General features: G+C 44.1%; 1 protein-coding gene and 1 long non-coding RNA gene across 4 annotated transcripts in view; one reads left to right on the top strand and one right to left on the bottom strand.

Annotated features, from left to right (window-relative positions):
* Window positions 1–22,345, bottom strand: part of CERS6 (ceramide synthase 6) — an 85,441-nt gene that overhangs the window by 35,971 nt on the left and 27,125 nt on the right. For both annotated transcript variants that reach the window (XM_081181859.1, XM_081181860.1), the window contains exon 4: window positions 5,090–5,147. In XM_081181859.1, the coding sequence (XP_081037985.1) occupies window positions 5,090–5,147 (58 nt within the window). The remainder of the gene's footprint in view (window positions 1–5,089; window positions 5,148–22,345) is intronic.
* LOC308582136 lies at window positions 18,227–20,242 on the top strand. Of its 2 annotated transcripts, XR_014005508.1 has the most exons (3): window positions 18,237–18,304; window positions 19,766–19,800; window positions 20,011–20,242. It is a non-coding gene; the product is annotated as an uncharacterized lncRNA (long non-coding RNA). The 2 variants fall into 2 exon arrangements; XR_014005507.1 differs by lacking the exon at window positions 19,766–19,800 and having other exon boundaries at window positions 18,227–18,304.

The following is a 22,345-nucleotide window of genomic DNA, read 5'->3' as shown; positions in this document are numbered from 1 at the left end:
ACTGAACTGTTATATGTGGGAGGTAGTTTAGAAACTGCAGCTAATAAACAATGTGGGAGCCAGACTACTGAGTAGAACAAGGCAATCCTAGCATGTAATACCAATCCTGGCCCAGCTGCCTTGGTTACTGATTGGTCTCTGGGCTCAATTCAGATTTCAGCCCTGACAACTCACTTCCTTTTTTATTGTCTTATCGCTGTCCTGACTCTTATAAATTTTGCTTCTGTCCTTTTTTTCTTTCCTTCTAATATCTTATCTAATGTGTTAAAATTAATTTTAGATGTAATTTTGGTGTAAGAGACGAAGCTTTTATATTTTTTGCTTTTCTTTGTGGTACAAGAGGTAAAAATACAGTTTAGATTTCATTACTATCTTTAGGCGCCAGGCAAAAACATTCCCCTTCTCTCCCTTGCCTTTGGCTAGTTAAACAATCTATGTAGTCTTTTAAACTTGGGGGGGGGGCGGGGGGGCGGTATTGTTTTTGTTTGTTACTATGTGATGTAGTTTTGTGTCTTTACATTGTAAAATGCCCTGTGATGCTCAGATGAAGGGCAAAATAGAGATTTTATTAATTAATAAGGAAAGGCTTGAGTAGAAAAGGGTTCGTTTTCTTAGGGAATGAACAATTACAAACAGGTTGATCTTTGCCTGACTTTTTGATTTTTCAGTCCTTGCAGAGCTATGTTGTCTGAAAGATTCAACAGATGCATAAAGTATCAAGCTTGATTTCTGAAACTTTCCTAAAACCTGGTCTCACAGCACCAATCCATGCACTGGACTCCTTCAGCTGACTGTGCTTAGTTTCACAGAATCCCACAATGTACCGTATTTTTCGCTCTATAGGACGCACTTTTCCCCCCTCAAAAATGAAGGGGAAATGTGTGTGCGTCCTATGGAGCGAAGACGCCATAGCCCCGCGACCCTCTCCCGACTGGAGAGGTGACACGCGGCTATGGCAGGAACCTCTACAGCCCCGTGTCACCTCTCCAGCCGGGAGAGTGCGTGCGGGGAGTGTCTGCAAGCCTCGCGCACCCGGCAGGAGGTCCCACCGGGTGCGCGAGGCTTGGGGCGGCAGCCTGTCGCCCGAAGCACGGGGAGCCCTCGGGAGGGCTCCCCCTGCTTCGGGCGAGTGTCTGCAAGCCTCGCGCACCCGGCAGGAGGTCCCACCGGGTGCGCGAGGCTTGGGGCGGCAGCGGACTGCTTGCGCGCACCTAGAAGCTTGGGGCGCGCTGAGCTCAGCACACCCCAAGCTCCTGGTGTAGCGCAGCGATCCGCTAGCCCTGGGAGAGCCCCGCGGCTCTCCCAAGACTAGCGGACTGCTTGCGCGCACGCAGAAGCTTGGGGCGCGCTGAGCTCAGCACGCCCCAAGCTCCTGGTGTAGCGCAGCGATCCGCTAGCCCTGGGAGAGCCCCGCGGCTCTCCCAAGACTAGCGGACTGCTTGCGCGCACGCAGAAGCTTGGGGCGCGCTGAGCTCAGCACGCCCCAAGCTCCTGGTGTAGCGCAGCGATCCGCTAGCCCTGGGAGAGCCCCGCGGCTCTCCCAAGGCTAGCGGACTGCTTGCGCGCACCTAGAAGCTTGGGGCGGCTGAGCTCAGCACGCCCCAAGCTTCTAGGTGCAGGCAAGCAGTCCGCTGCCGCCCCAAGCCTCGCGCACCCGGTGGGACCTCCTGCCGGGTGCGCGAGGCTTGGGGCGGCAGCGGACTGCTTGCGCGCACCTAGAAGCTTGGGGCGCGCTGCTTCTAGGTGCGCGCAAGCAGTCCGCTGCCGCCCCAAGCCTCGCGCACCCGGTGGGACCTCCTGCCGGGTGCGCGAGGCTTGGGGCGGCAGCGGACTGCTTGCGCGCACCTAGAAGCTTGGGGCGCGCTGCTTCTAGGTGCGCGCAAGCAGTCCGCTGCCGCCCCAAGCCTCGCGCACCCGGTGGGACCTCCTGCCGGGTGCGCGAGGCTTGGGGCGGCAGCGGACTGCTTGCGCGCACCTAGAAGCTTGGGGCGCGCTGAGCTCAGCACGCCCCAAGCTCCTGGTATAGCGCAGCGATCCGCTAGCCCTGGGAGAGCCCCGCGGCTCTCCCAAGACTAGCGGGCTGCTTGCGCGCACGCAGAAGCTTGGGGCGCGCTGAGCTCAGCACGCCCCAAGCTCCTGGTGTAGCGCAGCGATCCGCTAGCCCTGGGAGAGCCCCGCGGCTCTCCCAAGGCTAGCGGACTGCTTGCGCGCACCTAGAAGCTTGGGGCGCGCTGAGCTCAGCACGCCCCAAGCTTCTAGGTGCGGGCAAGCAGTCCGCTGCCGCCCCAAGCCTCGCGCACCCGGTGGGACCTCCTGCCGGGTGCGCGAGGCTTGGGGCGGCAGCGGACTGCTTGCGCGCACCTAGAAGCTTGGGGCGCGCTGAGCTCAGCACGCCCCAAGCTCCTGGTATAGCGCAGCGATCCGCTAGCCCTGGGAGAGCCCCGCGGCTCTCCCAGGGCTAGCGGACTGCTTGCCGGCACGCAGAAGCTTGGGGCGCGCTGACTTCAGCCTGCCCCAAGCTTCTGGATTAGCGCAGGGGTCCGCTAGCCCTGGGAGAGGCGCCCGGCTCTCCCACGCTAGCGGAGACCTTGCCGGCACGCAGAAGCTTGGGGCGCGCTGAGCTCCGCACGCCCCAAGCTCCTGGTGTAGCGCAGCGCACCTGGGGGGGAAATAAATTTTTTTCCCTTTATTTCCCCCCCAAAAATCTAGGTGCGTCTTATGGGCCGGTGCGTCTTATGGGCCGAAAAATACGGTAGTTGATCTTACGAATGTTTCTTGCAGTGTCTGAATTAATTAACAGAACTGAAAACTCTAAGGATTCTTTTCTATCTTGTCAACTTCAGCTAGCCATCCTTGCCTGACCTCTCCCTGCCCCCACCCCGCACCTCGCCTTCTCTTCAATTCCTGTCTTGTGTTCACCTCTGATCTACAGCACTATTAAGCTACCTGAACACAGAAATTCCTTGCTCCTTAGAGCTGGCAGAGTAGCCCACTTCCAGAATCGACTCACGATAGTGATGCACATTATAATTTCAGACTGAGAAAGATCTCCACCTAAAAGCCTTGTTCAAAGAGAGAGAGATGCCGGATTAGCTCACACGTTAATTAAGATGCAAGATCTGTATGCCTTAATGCGATTTGATATGATTTCATACCACACTGATAACAGTGTGGTACTACAACTGATACAATGTTCAAAGGCCTATTGCAAGCAACAAAATAGGTGGGTGCTGTACCGCTCCGGGCACTCTTGGATGACCCGAGATCCAACTCAGTTGCGTCAATATGACTTGCCAGCATAATTAGAGAAATTATCCATCTAGGTTATCCACTATAACTGCCAAATGGAGTATTTAAGAGCAGCATCAGAAAAACAGTGGGCTGGAGAGGACATGGTGAACACAGATAAGATCCACAGTGTTTTCGTCTGGCACTTCATTCCTTCATGATCTGGCCCATATAGGTCTTGGTATGCAGTTGGGCTGCTGTAGCTGCCAGTCAAACTGCTTCAGGGTCAGGCGGGCAGCACGAAAGCAAAGCAAAGGACATAGTACTGACACGACAAACTTCTCCTTCTGCTTCACCTGTGCTGTGCTAAGTTAGGCAACTCTAGCTCACACTTAAATAATCAGAAGTGGGTAACTGCCTCTCTCTCTCTCTCTATATATATATATTCTAAATAAGGAGTAGCAGGTTAATGCTGGCTCTCCAGGAAAGTTCTTTGTTCAGCGGGGCTTACTCTTGGTTAAATCCTTAGCTGTGAAGCCACTGATTTCAGTTTAGAAAAACTTAAGTTCCATTAACAGATCAACCCTTACCAGAACAGAATGAGAATGCTGCCAGGAAAGTAAACAACAAAACCTTTTGCGTTTAGCACTATGTGCTTTGGGCAAATGCACAAGTATGCAAAGCTTAGCGTCACAATTAATTCGGTCAAACAATGATCCAGCAGATTGCACAGGGCAGGCGATCTTGCCAAATGCTACTCGGAATCAACATCTGTTCACAAAATCTCTGATAGCGTGGGATACTGACAAGGGATCCAGAGTGGTAACATAACAGCATAATCATGTTTGTGTATCATGCTCCTTGTTTAATTCCACAGCTGTGAAATATGGGCAAGTTACAGTCAGTACGTTCAGTGTGGGGGAAAATTAATCTTAATATCTTCAGCCTGCTATATATGTCAAGCTGGAAATCTAGAAACAATAAAGCTTATAGAAAAACATCTGCAGCACTTAAGTAGAAATTCTGAAAGCTAAACTGTTCATGTTTTGTTTACGTCCTCTGAACAAGACAAAATCTACTCTTTAAATAAATGCCATCCTTTCCCAGATTGCTTTCAATCCTGAAAATAATGGTTCCTGAATTTTATACACACACACACACAGCGCCATATAAGCTACCAAAGGAGCAACTTGATGCCTGATTACAGGCAAAGGGCGAACAAGAGCTGGTTCTCCCATTCATTTTGAATATACAGGGATCCATAGCGGCATATAAAAGAGCACATTTAACATAGAATGACCAGTGAAGGCAAGTTTAAAGTATGCCAGACTGAGCAATATATTGTAAGCTTTTCATACTTCCCAAATAAAGTAGTGTGATGAATGCTCAGAAACAAGCCAATCCACCCAAACCCCACACTTGTTTTCTAAGGTTTGGAAATGTTTTTTATGATTTTTTGATGACGGCCAGTTGTGGCTTAGCTATTAAATCTATGCAAATGTGATTGTCACATGTGACAAACTCTAAGTTGGGAACCTGTCTCCAGTTCATGAGATGCTTCATTTGAGCATCCTGGTGCTAATAAGGTCTCCCACCCACGTTCTCTGGCCAACCCCCCCCCCCCAATGGAGCGCATAAAGAGAAGCTCTTCATCCATATTATAAATAAGAGTGAGCAGCAGCTTACACACATATCACAATTCTCTCCAGCTATTGTCTGCAATGTATTTCTAAATCACCTTATCCTGTGTCATGATATGACGAGGCTGTGGTTCGCCTCCTAGAAGATCCTTTCTCAGACACACATAATAAGAAGCACAATGGGACATTAACACTAATTTCATTATTCAAATGGGCCTTACCTTTTTCAAGAGTCTGGCTCCATAGGTGAATATATAAAGGTAAAATGTAAATCTCCACCTGCAAATAAAGTAGAATATATTTATCTTGTTAACCTTGCTTAGGTTGCCCTGAAAACCTGCTCATAGGAGAGCATATAAATGCCCCCTAAAAATTGTATTTTATGTGTCACACATCTATAAATCAATATTTGGGCCAGAACTGGAATCTGATCAAAAGTTTAATTCACCCATCACAGCCAAACAATTAAATATATACCGTATCTGAGAGCCAGATGAAGCCAAGCAAATTAAACTCAGGTTGGTCCCCTCCCCCTCCCCCCAGCTAAATGCAAACTGATCAAAATAATGTCCATGGTAGTTACGTTTGGCTCAGTAAAAGTGTACATTGATAAGACAAAGGTTGCATACATGGGTCGTATACATACAGTGCATACAAAAGAATCATGGTTTCCATTTATGTTAAAGTGTGACTACCTCAATAGCCATGTTAGAAACCCAGATATATAACTTAGGCTCCTTAATGGCTCCTTAAACCAGGGTTATAGTCGGCAAAACGGAATGTCTAGTTGCCATTTTTGGACCAGACGGCTTGAAAGTCACATTATTCAATACGACTTTTTGATTCCTGAAATTCATTCTGATTGTCCAGATAAAAAATAATGGGATAGAATTCTACAGGATGTGTTGCTAGTATGTGAAAACAGTCAAGATTCAAGGGTCCCCAGGCCTGCACCTCCAGATGGTGAAGATGTCAGGTGCCATTTTGGTGCCCAGGCATCTTCACTTGACCGCAAGTGACTGACAGCCAGGTGCAAAATATGCCTACTGCCTGGCGAATTTCAAACTCTGCTCAATAGGTGAAACACAAATGCACTGGGGAAAATGAAGAGTTACCAAACAATGGATTCTAAATATCTCAGTAAAGCTTACTGTTTCAGGGGGACAAGTAACCTCTAATAATGGACTGTAAAGTACCCTAGAAGCATTTATACCAGTGGGAGACCAGTTTTGTCCAACAGTGTAAACATTTCAGATGTGAACTGAACAGACAACAGACTGTAGATAAGCACAGACAACCACTGAATGGATTACTGCATGGAAACATAGGAAGCGACTGTATACTGAGTCAGTCTGTTGGTTCATCTAGCTCAGTATGTAAGGTTACCCTTGAAAATGGTCTGGAAGTTGCAGCTCCTGTTGATCTACCTAGCTTTCTTGCTGTCCAATGTGTACGTGTCAACACTAATTTCGTTGCTATTTGCTACAGTTGCATATAAACTACTTGGATCCCCACAGTTGAAGAGCTGGTAACCATATGATTGTTCAAAGGCATTCTCTGCTTAAGGAAAAGTATGATGGGCAGATTAGAGCTTGTCATTACAATTTAGGATGCAAGCAAAAAAATTAGTTCAGTGTTTCATCAGTATCTGCACTGACAGTGTCCAACTGTTCTTTTCTGTTCACAAATTCTAACTGGAGTTCTGGAAGGCATCTGTTAGCCAGGAGACACACTTAAGATTATATGGCATTATTTGATTGTCACAATTAGCTTTATTTCTTAAACCACCCTCAGTTTGTAGAGGTAGCTTCATATCTGGTTTCAGTTTTTCAGTCTTAAGCTTGTTCAGTACACAGTGAATAGAATTTTAGAAATATTTCTTGAGAATGTCCAGAGTTCTTGGCTTACTGAGTGGGAGTCAGACTTGAGTTACTCTGGTAACAGTGGGACCTAAGTTGTTTATAATTAACTTTGCACACTGATTTTGGCGGGGCCAAATTACCAAATAACTTAATCTTGATCCAGCCCACTGTGCCTGCTGTCTAAGTGTGGTTTCTCTAACGTACGAAGGCTTGTAATAGTGGCTGTGTATAGCCCTTGTGTTCAATGAACAGTTTTCAGCTTCATTATTGTCAAGTCTTGCAAATTAGGATAGAAAGTGATATAGCAGTACAGTGGTACCTCGGGTTACATATGCTTCAGGTTACAGACGCTTCAGGTTACAGACTCCGCTAACCCAGAAATAGTACCTCGGGTTAAGAACTTTGCTTCAGGATGAGAACAGAAATTGCGCGGCAGCAGCAGCGGGAGGCTCCATTAGCTAAAGTGGTGCTTCAGGTTAAGAACAGTTTCAGGTTAAGAAAGGACCTCCGGAAAGAATTAAGTACTTAACACGAGGTACCACTGTACCTGGTAATTACTTAATCCTACCGTATTTTCATATGACTGTATGGTGTAGGGGTTAGAGTGTTGGGTGGAATCTAGACACATATAAAAACCATTTTGAAAATGCTTTTTTTTAAAAAAGTGTTTTTAAAAATACTCTGAATTTTCCATAAGGCTCACCATCCCCACCTAGTGTCACATTGTATATTGAACTTAAAACATTTTATTTGCAGCTGAGTCCTTGGACTAGAACCTGAGAGACCCGAGTTTGAATCTCTACTCAGGGGGTGGAGACTGGGCCAGGGGGTGACCTTGGGCCAGTTGCAGTCTCTCTGCCTAGCCTACCTTGCAGGGTTCTTGTGAGGATAAAGCAAGGAGGTGGAGAAGTTTTCACTCCACCCTGAAGAAGAAGAAGAAGAGTTTGGATTTGATATTCCGCTTTATCACTGCCTGAAGGAGTCTCAAAGCGGCTCACATTCTCCTTTCCCTTCCTCCCCCACAACAAACACTCTGTGAGGTGAGTGGGGCTGAGAGACTCCAGAGAAGTGTGACTAGCCCAAGGTCACCCAGCAGCTGCATGTGGAGGAGCGGGGAATCGAACCCGGTTCCCCAGATTACGAGTCCACTGCTCTTAACCACTACACCACACTGAGCTCCTTGGAGGAAAAATGGGATACAAATGGAATAGATAAATATTTCTTTTAATGTGACCACCCAATTATTAACTGGTGTGGCAAAGTGGAATCATATGGCACCTCTCGTAAAACACTGAATTCCGGATATAAGGTGCTGCTATTGTTATTTGTTATTTGGAGACCTGAATGGCTTGGGGCCTCCCAAATACTTAAAGGGCTACTTCTCCAATACCGGACAACTAACACCTTGAGATCAACTAGCAGCTTGTTTGTGCTGCAGCCAGTAGGTGGCGGGAGAGTTTCTCCACGATGGCACCCCTTTTGCATTTTCCCTCCGCATTGCCGTTGTTTTTTACATCAAACAACCATGTGTTTTGGACTAGGACTTTCAGGGAGAGTGACCGAGGCTGAATGGTCATCAGTTCCTCTCTTCCTTTGCTCTGCTGGTGCTGTTTTCTACCGTTTTAATTGGTTGGTGATTTGCTACATCCAGAACTGATAGTCCTGGACTCCTGTGGGAGGAAACGCAATGAACAAAATAAATTCACCAAGTGGTGGATGCTTCGTCACTCGTCGGAAAGGGCTCATTTCCTGAGGCTAAGGAGCTTGGGCTCCGCAACCACCTGGATGGCAGACAGGTGAGTTCCCACCTGTTCACATGGCTCACACCAGCTGCAGACTTAAGCAGAGATTGCCAAAGAACAGTGCAGTCTTTTAAAATAAGCCCATATTAATACTGATTATCACTAATATCACTGATAATGTCAATGTAACAAGATCTGTGACGGCAACTATCTTCTCAAAACAATGGAAGGGTAATATTAAAGAAGATCTTCTCCTTCAGTTATGAATTTAAAGCACGAAGGCTAAGATCCACTGTATCACTTAAAATGTTTCTATTTTTGCCCTCTCTGCATGACTCAGGATAGGATTCAAAATGTTCTGAAACCAACAATGTGAAAAAGCTTTAAAATTACATATTGCAAATTGCGAAGAACAAAAAGAAGTCAGCTGGCTTATCTGCAAATGGCTTTAGGGACCAGAATTGCAAGCACAAATGACATTTTAAATTACAAGTTGTAACTTCTGCAGTTACTTAACAATTTCCATAGTTGGCCAGAAAGGGAAGCAAACAAAGCAGCCAAATCTGATAAAGATTTTGTAATTTTCATAGGGCTACATATACCCATGTGGTTATTTCAGGGGATTATGGGTGGGATCACAGGCATTGGCATCTCAAAAAAAATCCACATCAAAGCAAAGAACTCTCAGCCCATGGAATTCTCAGGATCACATTACCTTTGACACAGCAGACTGGACCCACTGATGAAGTCTGCTGTGCGGAAGACAATGTATAAAATGCAAAAAAAGGAGACAAAGGGTTGCTAAACACTTGGGGTAGTATGCCGGAGCAACACAACCTGAACAATCATGCCTTCATTATGACACAATCTACTCCAGGAAAAACAAACAGGCAGAACCAACCCTCTCTCTACAGCTAGTGCTTCAAATGCCAGGAGTCTTCTTTTCTTGCCAATTATTTTTATTGACATTCCATATTTTTTAACAAATTGTCACCAAGTTAATGCAAATTCAATACAAATTTAAAAGTGGATTTCCCACCCACCCCAGATGTCCCCACTATTTTCCTTCCTCTGTTGCCGCTCCCAATAAAATAACTTTTCCAGCTATAATTCAAAATACATTCATCCCTTCACCTCTACACATCACCTGTTCAATTACCAATTTCTGCTATGGCTTTTATACATTGTTATAACCTGTCCTCAAAACATTCAAGTAGAGTAAATCCTCTTCTATCTATCTGTAATAGTCGTTCATCAGTTTTCAAACATTTCCTTCTGATTCCTCTTGAGTAATACTTTGCCTGAGAAAAACAGATATTGCTTCCGCCCAGACAACATACACACATTCCTCCTTAACATGGCCTTGAACATTGCTGTATGACATGTGTCCCTAGTAATAAAGAACTCAGCCTCATGGTGCAGCGTGCAGAGGGTAAAAATAAAACCCCTAGAGTTTTTTTGGTATAAATGTATAATATACATTCTCCCCCCCCCCCACAACGCTGCCAATCTCCCAGCGTCACCCACCCTTCACATTTCGCCAAATTTAATCTTCAGTTTTACGTACAACCAGCTCATTAATAAATGAACGCAATCCATATCTCTTCTTTTCTGTCTGAAAGTCTCAGAAGCTGTCAAGATGGTATACACTGTGGTCCATCCTGTCCCTTTCACTGTTCTTCTTTCCAACTTTAGGCTTCAAGCAGGTGGGCTGATGTAATCTCAACAAAATCCATATCTCCTCTCCATCCTCCCCCATAAACTAATTAATCTTCCTGCAAGTCCATCCTGCTGACCCTCAGCTCCATTACATCCAACTCCACAGTTTATTCTCTTCTGAGTGTTTAACAGTCAATCCAGTTGTTACCAATCTTTTCTTCTTTACTATTTTTATTTCATAATACGAAGTTCCAAGGGGTGGTCAAAATCCCTCAAAATTGTTACTCTCCATCTTCAAATCCATTGCGAAGAGGTATCTTTAAAGTCCACTCTTCCCAAAAACTTTGCATTCCATTGCTTTACGGGAGGGTAGATAACACAGATCCCGAAAAAAACCATGACTTAAAGTATTGCCTCTCCTCCTTCCACCGTTCAAGAAAAGCATAAATCAGCGCCTTTCATTTGTTACGGAAAAATCCTTCCCAATGTTTTCTCCTCCACCATAAATCAAGATCTTTTTTTTTGGGGGGGTGCCTCTTCACTTGCCAATTATGTCCGAATTCAAGGGTATTCCACAGCTTGCCATGGTAGCTTGCTGGGGCTGTCCTTGGACAGAGCCAATGAGCCCAGCGCCCTTGCCTTTTCATCTGGGAGACGGAGATTTCCGTCCCCGCTCACACACACACAAAAAGGCATTAACAGACGTCTGTGGGTTGTGCCGTTTTGATACCCTCAAAAGGTTAGGGGAGACATGCCCCTTACCCCTCATTAATCTCCACCTGGGACCCCTCCCGGACGCTGGAGCACCCAAGAGGGCGATTTGCCGGGTTCACTGCAAAACAGGAAGTCCAAACGCCAGGAGTCTTGCTTCCCATACAACCTCTTAAGCAAATACTGAATATGCAAATCTTAAATAGGAAACAAGTACCGTAATATCAGGCACAAATGATATGTTCTGCAGGAAAGCTGTAAGGGTGTCTGTTTTTATTTTAATGCAACACTGGGGAGGGAACACTCCAAATTTCATCAGATCCTGCATGCAAAGGTGGGTGAACAACCACATTTATGGGAGGGATTCTTAAACTCTTTCTTCCCATGCAATCTAAATCCTCCCACTCTCAAAGCTGCTGTCAGCTGAAGGGCGGGAGGATTAATTTTTGCATGATTGCTTAAGCATTAAAATCAGCAAGAAGGTGAAATGTCCAGGGCTTTTATCCAATGCAAAAATGGCTTTACTTTTCAAAATAATATTGGCGTGTATGATTAGAACTCTTGCTAATTGAGGTTCTCATCAATCACTGAAGTTAACTCTCTGTAAGTGGGTAATTTCATAAGAAGGTTTTTTTTAAAAAAGTATCCAGGGCTTTTTTTTAACCTTAAAATATATATTTTAGATATACTTTTTATCAAAACTTTCCAATATACAATGCATTAAAAACCAAACTAATCTAAGTAAAAAGGAAGAGGAAGAAAGAGGAGAAAGGAAGGAGAAAAAATATATAGAGAGCCCTCTATCAGAGGTAGATCTTAATCATTATCCCACACAGGAGCTTCCCTTTCTTCTCCCAGCCTCCCACCCTGGGAAATCTTCCCTTCCCTGCCTCGCAGACAGACTCAAGTTAATTGCGGGCTTGTAAACTTTCAATAATACACACTACTGATGTTAGGTAACCTGAGCTAGGCATTAAAACTGCTGAAACTTGAACAAGACAAATTTCACAACATGGCAGGTGTAGGGATCCACTACTCAAAATTGCTCATATTGCCCTTTTGATGCATGCAAGGGAAAGATACTTGTGGTTTGATCATTCATGTTATAGAAGCTTTGGGGATGTGGCTGTGTAAGCACAGTTATGGTAAGCTATTTTCCTAAACAGCTGGAACAAATGAAACCTGGTATGGTTGGGAAGAAATGCGGCCATAAAGATGTCCATTTTACTGAAACCTTTCTTCCTTTTATAGCATAGCCTCCAACATTTCTCTAATGGAAACAGGGACATCCATACCCTCCAACATTTATCCGATGAAAACAGGAATGCCCTAAGGAAAACAGGACATTCCAGCATCAAATCAGAAACCGGGACAGCTTCTGTAAATCCAGGACTGCCCCTGGAAAATAGGGACACTTGGAGCGTCTGTTATAGCCCCACTTTGCCTTGATCACTTACAAGTGGTTTATTTAATGGCAGGAAGAATTGGACAAATTCATCACAATGGGTAAGAAGAGCAGGATTTGCAACAGCACTCTTTATAGGCCACGAGTCAGGGGAGATCTAGGAATGCCAAATTTGAAATTGCACTACGAGGCTCTTTAGCTAAAACATTTAATTCAAACTATAATGATATACCATGGGTGCAAATCAAAACACTGCCCCCAGCTTCTGCTGTTCAGGCACTGCCATTATCATACCTTTGCTGGCCAGCCATTCATAAGCTGAACAACCATTTCTCAAAATGAACCTACTGATATGGAAGAGAAGAAGCACTATCGATAATTCCCATTTTGGACCATCCAAAATTCTGCTCAACAGTAAGTATAAACATTTTGAACGCTGTAGTATCAAAGGGATTTGCAATATCGAAGATTTCATCCACAGGGGGCAGCCTGTGACTGCATAGCATATAAAGGGGTAAACTGAAGGATGCAAACCTAAATTGTTTCAAATAACACAGGCAATGATGTGCATGAGCTGAAGAGAGGAGGGGATCTGTTCCCTAATGGTTTACAAATGCTACTGTGCTACTACTTCACTCCCAACACAAGGATTTCACTTATGCTATTTGCATGAATTTAACAGAGTAGACCATGGGTACATCGGAGGGTATTAGGAAAGTGTGGGGAAACAATCTTAGGAACAGTGGGGAAAAGTTTGGTCAAACCCTCCTCTATATACCATTTCTGTGAGAGTACAGAAAGCTATCCTAAAATTAATAATGTGTTGACACTGGACTCCTGTAAACTCTCATATCTAGCAAAGAATGTTCCTCCTCTCTTTTGGCAAAGATGTGGCGAAAGAAGATTGCTGTGGTAGAGCGCTCCTCTAGCTCAAATGTTTCAGAAGGAGGTATTCTCAGAGATAAATAGCTTTACCGATCAGCCATTCCACTTAGATATTAGCTCTTTTCAAACAAAGATTTGCTTGCATTGTTACTGGCTGCAGCTCATTTACATAGTAGAAAGGAGAAATGACTCCCACAAAATGTGGACAGTACGATCAAATTTGGAACATTGCCTTGTCCAAATATCTGACCCAAAACAGGAGAGTTGGCCTAGATAGGGGGAAATGAGATCCATTTGATGCAATATGATTCTACCCGGACACTGAGGTCCAGCACCGAGGGCCTTCTGGCGCTTCCCTCACTGCGAGAAGCCAAGTTACAGGGAACCAGGCAGAGGGCCTTCTCGGTAGTGGCGCCCGCCCTGTGGAACGCCCTCCCACCAGATGTCAAAGAGAACAACAACTACCAAGCTTTTAGAAGACATCTGAAGGCAGCCCTTTTTCGGGAAGCTTTTAATGTTTGATGTATTATAGTATTTTAATATTCTTTTGGAAGCCGCCCAGAGTGGCTGGGGAAGCCCAGCCAGATGGGCGGGGTATAAATAATAAATTATTATTATTATTAATTATTATTATTATCAGCTATGTTAATACTCATGGAGACACTCCTTGTCCTCCAGCGGCCCACGCAACTATGTGGTGTTGTCACAAACAAAGATTGCCATGAAGACTGTAGGACTCAAATGATTTATTGCTGTGTTTACACTCAGCAGACCTACATTGTTTGTTGATGGTTGTGTTGCGTTCGAGACTTTATGTACTACTATGAAAATCAGTAACACTTTATATATATAAAAAAGAACAGGGAGATGCACCACTGCAAAAGGAAGGCTCTTGTTAAAATATGCAAAGTAGCAGGTAACTTATGCAAAGCAAAATCTTTCTATTGAATTATGGTATGTGGTCGGAGACTTGACTGGCTTCCGGTTTCCTTCTTGGCTGAGGATTTTAACAGTAGCTTTAATATTTTATAGTAACAGCATCACTTGAGACCAGTGTTATCCTAAGCCAACATACTCACCATGCATCTCTGAGATCATCAGAGGAAAATTTAGTGAGGCCAAAAACCCAAGGGTTGGGGGAGGAGAGAGAAGAGATACAACACAATACATACACTACATTTTTGTAGCTGTATGCTATCAATAATATAGTACGGCTGAATAAGCAGGCCAGAAACACGCAGTTGAACAAACATGTTTCTTAAAAAATAAAATTTCATGAACCCCTCTCCAGCTGTTCCCAGCTGCCTAATTATTCTGGCCACCTGTTCAATCAAGGTCAGTTCAATGCAATTCTTTCCTAAGAGCGTATTTCTAGGAAGGGCTTTGCAAACACTAATGGATCTTGATCATCTGGAGGAAATGCAGGAAAAGTGCTCAGCAAGGAAGTACTTTGCCACGACTCAGCCATGCCTGCAAAATGCAGCATTTAAATTACAGTACAATTCTCAATTCGGAAAGCAGATTTTTAAAGAAAATAGATGGAGTAACAGGCTATCCAATGACTGCTGCTGATCTTTGGATTTTGGTCAATTTCCCCCTCCCCCAAAATTAGCTCCAGAGAGTTATAAGTCTCTCCAAAACAAGGTGGAAAATGGCATGGCAAAGAGTGAAATGGCCATCACTAATCCTCTGCTGTTTGCAGAGGTGTCCACTGGATCAAAAGCATTTCTGTGAGTGCAAGATCACCATTTGGATAATTATAGCTTCTGCCAGGGGATTAAATTGGATTGAGTCAGGGCTTTTTCCCAGCTGGAACTTGCTGGAACTCAGTTCCGGCACCTCACAGGTGAGTGCCATTGCCATTCTAAGAGAATGAGGGAGGTGTTCATGGTGAGTTCCAGCACTTCTTTTTCTAGCAAAATAGCATTGGATTCAGCTAATATCATTTCAGTTTTTACACTTACCATCTAGCTTTATTTTTAATGGGCTCATTGTTCTGATTTTTGATTTTTTTAAAATCACTTGGGTGGCTTTGAATCCCCCTAACTGATAAGCAGCTAAAATGTAGTAAAGGTAAAAGTAAAGGGACCCCTGACCATTAGGTCTAGTCGTGGCCGACTCTGGGGTTTCGGTGCTCATCTTGCTTTATTGGCCGAGGGAGCCGGCGTACAGTTTCTGGGTCATGTAGCCAGAGCAGCGCACGGAAACGCCGTTTACCTTCCTGCCGAAGTGGTACCTATTTACCTACTTGCACTTCATGCTTGTGAATTGCTAGGTTGGCAGGAGCAGGGACTGAGCAATGGGAGCTCACCCCGTCGCGGGGATTTGAACTGCCGACCTTCTGATCGGCAAGTCCTAGGCTCTGTGACTTAACCCACAGCGCCACCCGCATCCCTTAAAATGTAGTAATAGTATATAAATTAGTTAAATAAATTTAATAAAGTAGATAGGTGAGCCACAAAATGTTAGTAAAATATCTAACTCGTCAACATTATGATGGTTTGCAAATCAACCATGTTTTATACCCACTTTTCTCTACCATTTAACCAAAAAGAATTGCCTTTTGGAAGGCATGGGGAGCAGTTGTGTAGTTTTATATAAAGACATCAGCTCTTCAAAGAAATGCAGAACAACTGTTTGGAAATCACTCTGGCTGAACAACCTCTACCTCCAAGGGCACTGTATATTCCAAGTTAATTAGTCCCTGTGTCTTGCCTTCATGGGGATGAGAATGGGAGGAGAACACAACTCACCCACGAAGTAAAGATAGCCAAACGGATAATCAGATGGATTTTGCAAGTGTGCTATTTGCTTTGAGCGATTCCTCAGCAACCCTGTTGACAGGATCAGGGAGACATTTCACTAAGCTAAGAGAAACAAAAAGTTCTTATAGCTAGATGGATGTTCAGCCGAAACTGAACAGACTGAGACCATCAAGGATGAAACTGATGGTCCAAGTCAGCACTGCATGTTTATGGCAGGATCCGATACGCACAGGATCTGATATGCAGCTGCCTTGGGGGCAGGGAGCTTTAACGGGCATAAGGAGCAACAGCACAGAATAGGGAATTTCTGAAGCCAAGGCTAAAGTGGAGAGATCTGTTGGCCCTTTGGGTTTCTTTCTTTCTCCGGTATCGATCACTGGGGCATACTGGTAGCTGTGAAATGTTTAAGCTACTTATAAATCATCCCTGTCCTTTCTAACACTTTGATGTGTTCTTTACTCAGTGCACACTGTGGCTGCAAAGCGTGTCTCAAGTATGCTTGTGGAAAGTGTTGCCTATGAGCACGTTTATACTAGACAATCTTATTAAAGAAATATTTTGGGTGGGATTCAAAAACCACATTCCAATCAGTCTGTCTACAGAAGCTTTGCTGTTTGCCAGATGGAACAATCCACCCTTCTCCTCCCTGCATGATGATGGTATTATTATTATCTTTATGAAGGTTTTACAATGCTAGAAGCTGAATATCTGCATTCTCTTATGGAACATGTTCAGGAAGGTTGTTGTTGAAGGTGTTCTGGTCTTCAACTGCCAACTTATATTGTTTCATTGGTGCCACTAACACACATCACTGACTTACCCACTAGTCAGGGCACTATGCTACTCATGTGGCTTAAAACATAAAAACATGCAACAAAATATTAGAAAAGTATAGTGTGACTGCTAAAGAAATAGAAGGCAGCCAAAGCAGTTGGCCTTATTAAGTAAACAGAATTTACATTTGTGTAAAAAAAAGCCCAACATGTAGAATAAGCCACTTTAAGAGCCACACACCTATAGATCAAAAACCATTGATCCAACAACAAAAAGCAGGCTATAGATAGGAGGCCTTTAAGAAGGTAACTACGGTAATCTCTTTCCATATGTTCCCACGGAATAGGGAACGTGGCACAACTAATAATTTTTTCTGCCTGAAGCCACATGGCATCTCAGTTCATCAAGGTTGGGAGTAGGAGGATGGCAAAGGAGATAAGGCAAAAGTATTTATCTTTTAAGGAAAGCACAGGGCTCCAAGGAAGAGTCTTAGACATGCTTCGTGCTTCTCAAATAAGTCACAGAACTATTACTGCATAGCATATATAATACGTCACAGCTGCCATTTAAACTTCAAAGTATTTCCTACAGCTGAAATGAATGGTAGATTTTCTCCCACTTCCAGAAACAGCCCCCCTCCCCTGTCAAGTGATCTTCCAGAGCAATATTGTAGGAATAAAGAAAAGCCCCCACCCCACCTCCATTCAGGTGTCCAGATGCCCACTCCTGGGACAGTGCAGCAAAGAGCCCCGGATTAGACCGTGCCAACTGCAGGGCTGGCTCAGGATATAGTGAGTCCTATGCCTGCCCAGTCCTGCCCCAGAAATGCCTTGTTGTGTGGGATACCAAAAGCAGCACATTCTCAGTCCTCTGAATAACAGAGAATAAACCGAAGTCATCAAGTTTTAAGTAATCTTAAAAGCTTAGTCAAATCATTATATAAAGTTTAGGAGTCGCTTTATAAAGGGACAAAACTCTAGTAGAAGGATTCATCCAGGTTTTTTTTTAGAGAAACCTAAATGAAGCCTGCAAATTGCTTCCTTTGCTTTGCGGGTCCTCTCCTCCCAGGAGCACGTTTGGCATGTCGTTCATGCAAGAGAAGCAGAATAATCATCAGATAATTTGCCTCTACCACAGTGGAGAGACTAATGGGATAAGCAAGTCACTTTCCATCTTGATATGTGCTTCTAATACAGTGGGAGTTGTGAGGGAGGAATGGTGTATTTGGGTCTGTTAATTTTCGATAAGGGCTGTAACAAAGCCACATTCTGTGCCAAGTTGGCAGAGGGAGGAGGAGAACAGGAACGAAAGCAAATAAACCTGTTCAGCCCATGAAAGAGGCTATTGCTTTCTCAGAAATGACAAACATCGTAATCAGGCAGCTTCTTCCCAAAAGAAGGGGGGGGGGTAGGAAAAATATAGACATGTTAAATTTTTAAAAATCTCCATAATCTTCTCTAAGACAAAATCCCAGACAATGTTAATGGCTATGCAGTGGTGACAAGCTGTTATCTGCTTCACACACTCCGTGTCATAAAGAAGTGTTAGCTGAGACAAGAGGACAGAGCAGCTTCCAGAAGACACAAGAAATGTTTTTTTGTATATTGCAAGATAAAGGGACATCACCTGCAAGGTAAAGAAATGTAAGGTAAGGACAACACCTGCAGGAAGCTGCTAGCAGTGTATGTCCTCACCTTTTTCATCTTCTGTGGGCACTTGTTGATAAGGAACTATATGCCACTGGACTTGCATGAATGGAATTTCTCCCATTGTTTTACTTTCCCCTCTTCCCTGCACCTTTTACCTGGGGCCCAGTAACAAACCCTCCCCGAAAACCCAGAAACTAGTTGGTAAAAGAGATGTTTCCAGACCTTAGCCCCTCACGGTTGTAAGACCCCCTTAGCAAGTAACACGTGCAATTCACTCGCCATGTATAACACATGTTTTGAAGGATTATTCTCTAAAACTGAAAAGCGGTGTCTTCTGAGCCACAACAGTTATCGGGGAGGTGAAAGAAGGTTTCGAAAACAAGGCCACGTCGGGTACAAGTTAATTATTGAAAAGACGTTCAAGGGAGCAGTGAAACGTATGGGAGGAATGGTTCATGCTTTCTCGCCTGCTTAAACATTTAGCAGCCGTGTTTACCTCTTTAGTGCAGAGAAGAGGAAAAGCAGCCATTTCCTCCAAGTGCCCTCATTAGGATCTGGCTGTTCTGTTTAGGGTGGAACACTCCAGGGATTCATCAAGGCAATTCCCCCTACCACATATAGCAGGGATGCCCAACAGGTTGATCGCTATCTACCGGTCGATCATGCCCCCCCCAACCCACCAACTTTGGCTCATTGCCCCCCACAATAAGCTCAACAATTTTGGCTCATCCTCCCCCCAAAAAAGCTCAACAACTCTGAATGGGTAGATCACTGCCGGTTTTTTTATAGTGGGAATAGATCGCAGTCTCTTGGAAGTTGGACGTGGCTGCTAGATAGTATTGAAAGATGAGATGGGAAAGCAAATGAAAGGGCATTTTCTTCCCTGGCAGCTTGAGCTTATTGCAAAATTGGCTTTGCTGCCGTTCAAATTCTATATAAAGTTTGGGGAACAGGGGCCAAGACAACATCAACTCTCCTCTTTTCATAAGTACCATCAGTCTCTCGGGGGCCTACTCCGCAATCGACTAACATGTAGTATGGCTATTCCCCAGCAATTTTGCCTCCAGATCATGTCCATAGCCTGCTTTGGGCTAGAAACACTGAGCAGGAAAACTATGGACCCAGGTGCAAATTCCTGCTTAGCCACAAAGTCTTTTCAAAGCTCAGTCTAACCTCTCTCAGGGTTATTGTGGTGATGGCTAAAACAGGAGTGAATGATTTGCAGGCCGCTGCTACCAAACTGGCCAACCTGTTGACAAAAGATTTGTAGCATAAGACACGATGTACGCAGGAAGGTGCATCGTGCTTATAAATATGCAAAATGCAGTATCTCGTAGAAGCCACAACACTGCAGCCACAAAAACATGAGAACAATTCTCATCCCAGGTGTTCTCAAAAGGGCATTCTAATGCTGCTTTGTTCTTTCTTTCTTTTTCTTTAAAAAGGTTGCACATTTGGAACTAACACAGGTCTCTGGATAGTAAGTTTCAATGCGACGGGGCTCCAATTTTCAGAAGCCTAACTACATGTTATGAAAAAGGCAAATAAGTGGCAAAAAATTTTTTGACTCAAAACTTCCAATTTCTTTTCAAAATTATATGGTTCATTTCTTCATATTCTGTTACTCACAAATCTAAGTTTTTTTAAAATTTTAAAGTGCCATAGTGCACTTTCATTCGTTGTCTTACAGGTCACTAAGCAGGAAGCAACAACAGAGGACATGAATATTACAAAAGCCCTGAATTAGAAACTGTGTTCAACTGAAGAGACAGCTTTTCCCTACAAGGCCAAGATCACAGCAACTTAAAGGCACCTTCAGTAACCTCGGAATAATCTGAGAGGCGAGAGCTTGGCTTGAGTAGCACATTATGCTCCTGCACGTTTTATGAACCTTGGTTTTATAAATTATATATTGAATAGTTCTTTAGGTGCTTCACAACCTCATCTTATTTCTCTATCCAACTTATACGTTGGATACTGCCTAAAGAGTTGTATATTACCTGTTTTTCTATCTGATGAGATAATTTATAATAATTTTCTTAATACCTGAAATTCTAAAAATAAACTGGTTCGAAATCACCATTCCCTTACCTTCAACATTTATTGCACATATTCATACCCTCCCTTTCAGGACACAAATCCTTCTGTGGTAGCTTACAAGCTAGCAACCACTGCATAGAATGAAATCACAGCAAACATTACTAACACATTAAAAACGCATTAGTCCCCTCTCCATTGAGCAGTTGATGGTACCTCGCCCTGTTGGCGTGGAGTGGAGAAGGGAATGTCTAGTTGGAAGAGGCCCTGAGGTGGACTTCATTTGCCCTCTCCCTCCTATTTTGACTGGCACCACCCCTAATGGTGGTACTGATGGTACAGCCCCTTCTCCACCCCCCAATGCAGCATAAGAGCACCCCAGTTCACCAGCAAAAATGACTGCTGCTGGCTCAGCCACCTTTCTACTTAGCAGCAGTGTCCCAATCCTATGGTGTCTGGAAGCATGGCAGGTTCACTTAAAGCAAAATCTGCTTAAAATATTAGATCTAAGTGTTCATTCTGCCCTGATTAAACCTGCTAGCATAGAAATTTAATTCAAATTTTTGGAAAGCGATAAGAATTCAGCTGACAAATCTGAGCGCAAGGAGATCAGCTCCTGAGATTTTTAGGCAAAATAAAAGAGCTTGCTTGAAATAGACTTCAAGAAGAGAGGCATAGGGCAAATCATTTTATATATTTCCATTTTCATTTCCAGAGCTGGATTTGATCCGTTCCCCAACATATTAATAATGGGGCTACTATGGAAACTAAGCACAGGTAACAGTCTACCCAATGGTCAGCAGCCAGGAGACCTGGCAGATCAATGAAACTAGAACAAAATAATGATAGTGTAATAATAAAATTTAAGGTCTTATATATATAATAAATGTTCACAAATGTACCAACCAAGCACCTGCATAGATCAGCACAGGAAGACCAACCTGAAACCATTTTGACTCCCAAGCTAACCAAATGTTTCTCTGCAAGGAGGGAGGAGGTGAAAAAACCTTCCTTGTTACAGGAATCGGGTAATCACCATTTCAAAGGAATGGGCAGACTACCAAGAAAGGCAATCAGATAAGGCATTATCAGATAACCTGGCAAACAGGAAAAACAACAACATTCAAATTTCTGTTGTAGACCACATTTTCTGTGATATAGGTATGATGTTTGTGGGGGGTGGTCTTGGGTTGCACCCCTTCTGTGATGGATGGATGGATGGATGGATGTATGGAGGGGTGGTCTTGAGCTCCAGGGCAGGGAATTTAAAATGTCTATATAAGGGCAGGCACACCTTTGTTCTGGGTCCTCCTCCTTTCCTGAGTGTGAGGGGAGCACCCTGTTGCAACAGATCAATAAAGATCAGGCTTACTAGCTGCTTTGCTTCTCAATATTCTCTGGTTGGCCTCTCTTATTTTCTCCTACCAATAGGGGACCCACGTAAGGACTCTATGCGGGCTCTTGCATACCCCATAAGCGAAAAAGGGCAGATTTTGTTTACAACAATAAGCCATTTTACATCCCTACCCCACAACTGACAACATGCTCTTGGCTGGCAGAGGCTAAAAATCACAAGCCAGGAGAGCATCCTAGGTGGGGGCAGCAGGAAACAAGTTGTTTAGTCTGGCTCCTTATAGCTGCTAAGAAGATACAGCTAAAACACAGATACAGCTAAAGCAGGTAACTGACTGGCAGTCAGGGTTTAACTACGGTATTTTTCGCTCTATAACACGCACCCGACCATAACACGCACGTAGTTTTTAGAGGAGGAAAATCCGTAGGCATGCCACCCGTAGGCATTCCCTCCATAACACGCACAGACATTTCCCCTTACTTTCTAGGAGGAAAAAAGTGAGTGTTATGGTGCAAAAAATACGGTAAATTCGGCCCATAGGTCTCTAATTTTACCACAATTGGCATAAGGGACACTAATCACCCTATTAAGTAGGTTCTGCTAAGATGAATCCCAGGCCACCTCAATAGCTGCA

Source organism: Podarcis bocagei, assembly GCF_964188305.1.
Source record: "Podarcis bocagei genome assembly, chromosome: 1".
In the NCBI taxonomy this organism is placed as follows: domain Eukaryota; kingdom Metazoa; phylum Chordata; class Lepidosauria; order Squamata; family Lacertidae; genus Podarcis; species Podarcis bocagei.
Note: the sequence above shows the minus strand (reverse complement) of the source record. Positions and strands in the feature narration are given on the sequence as shown.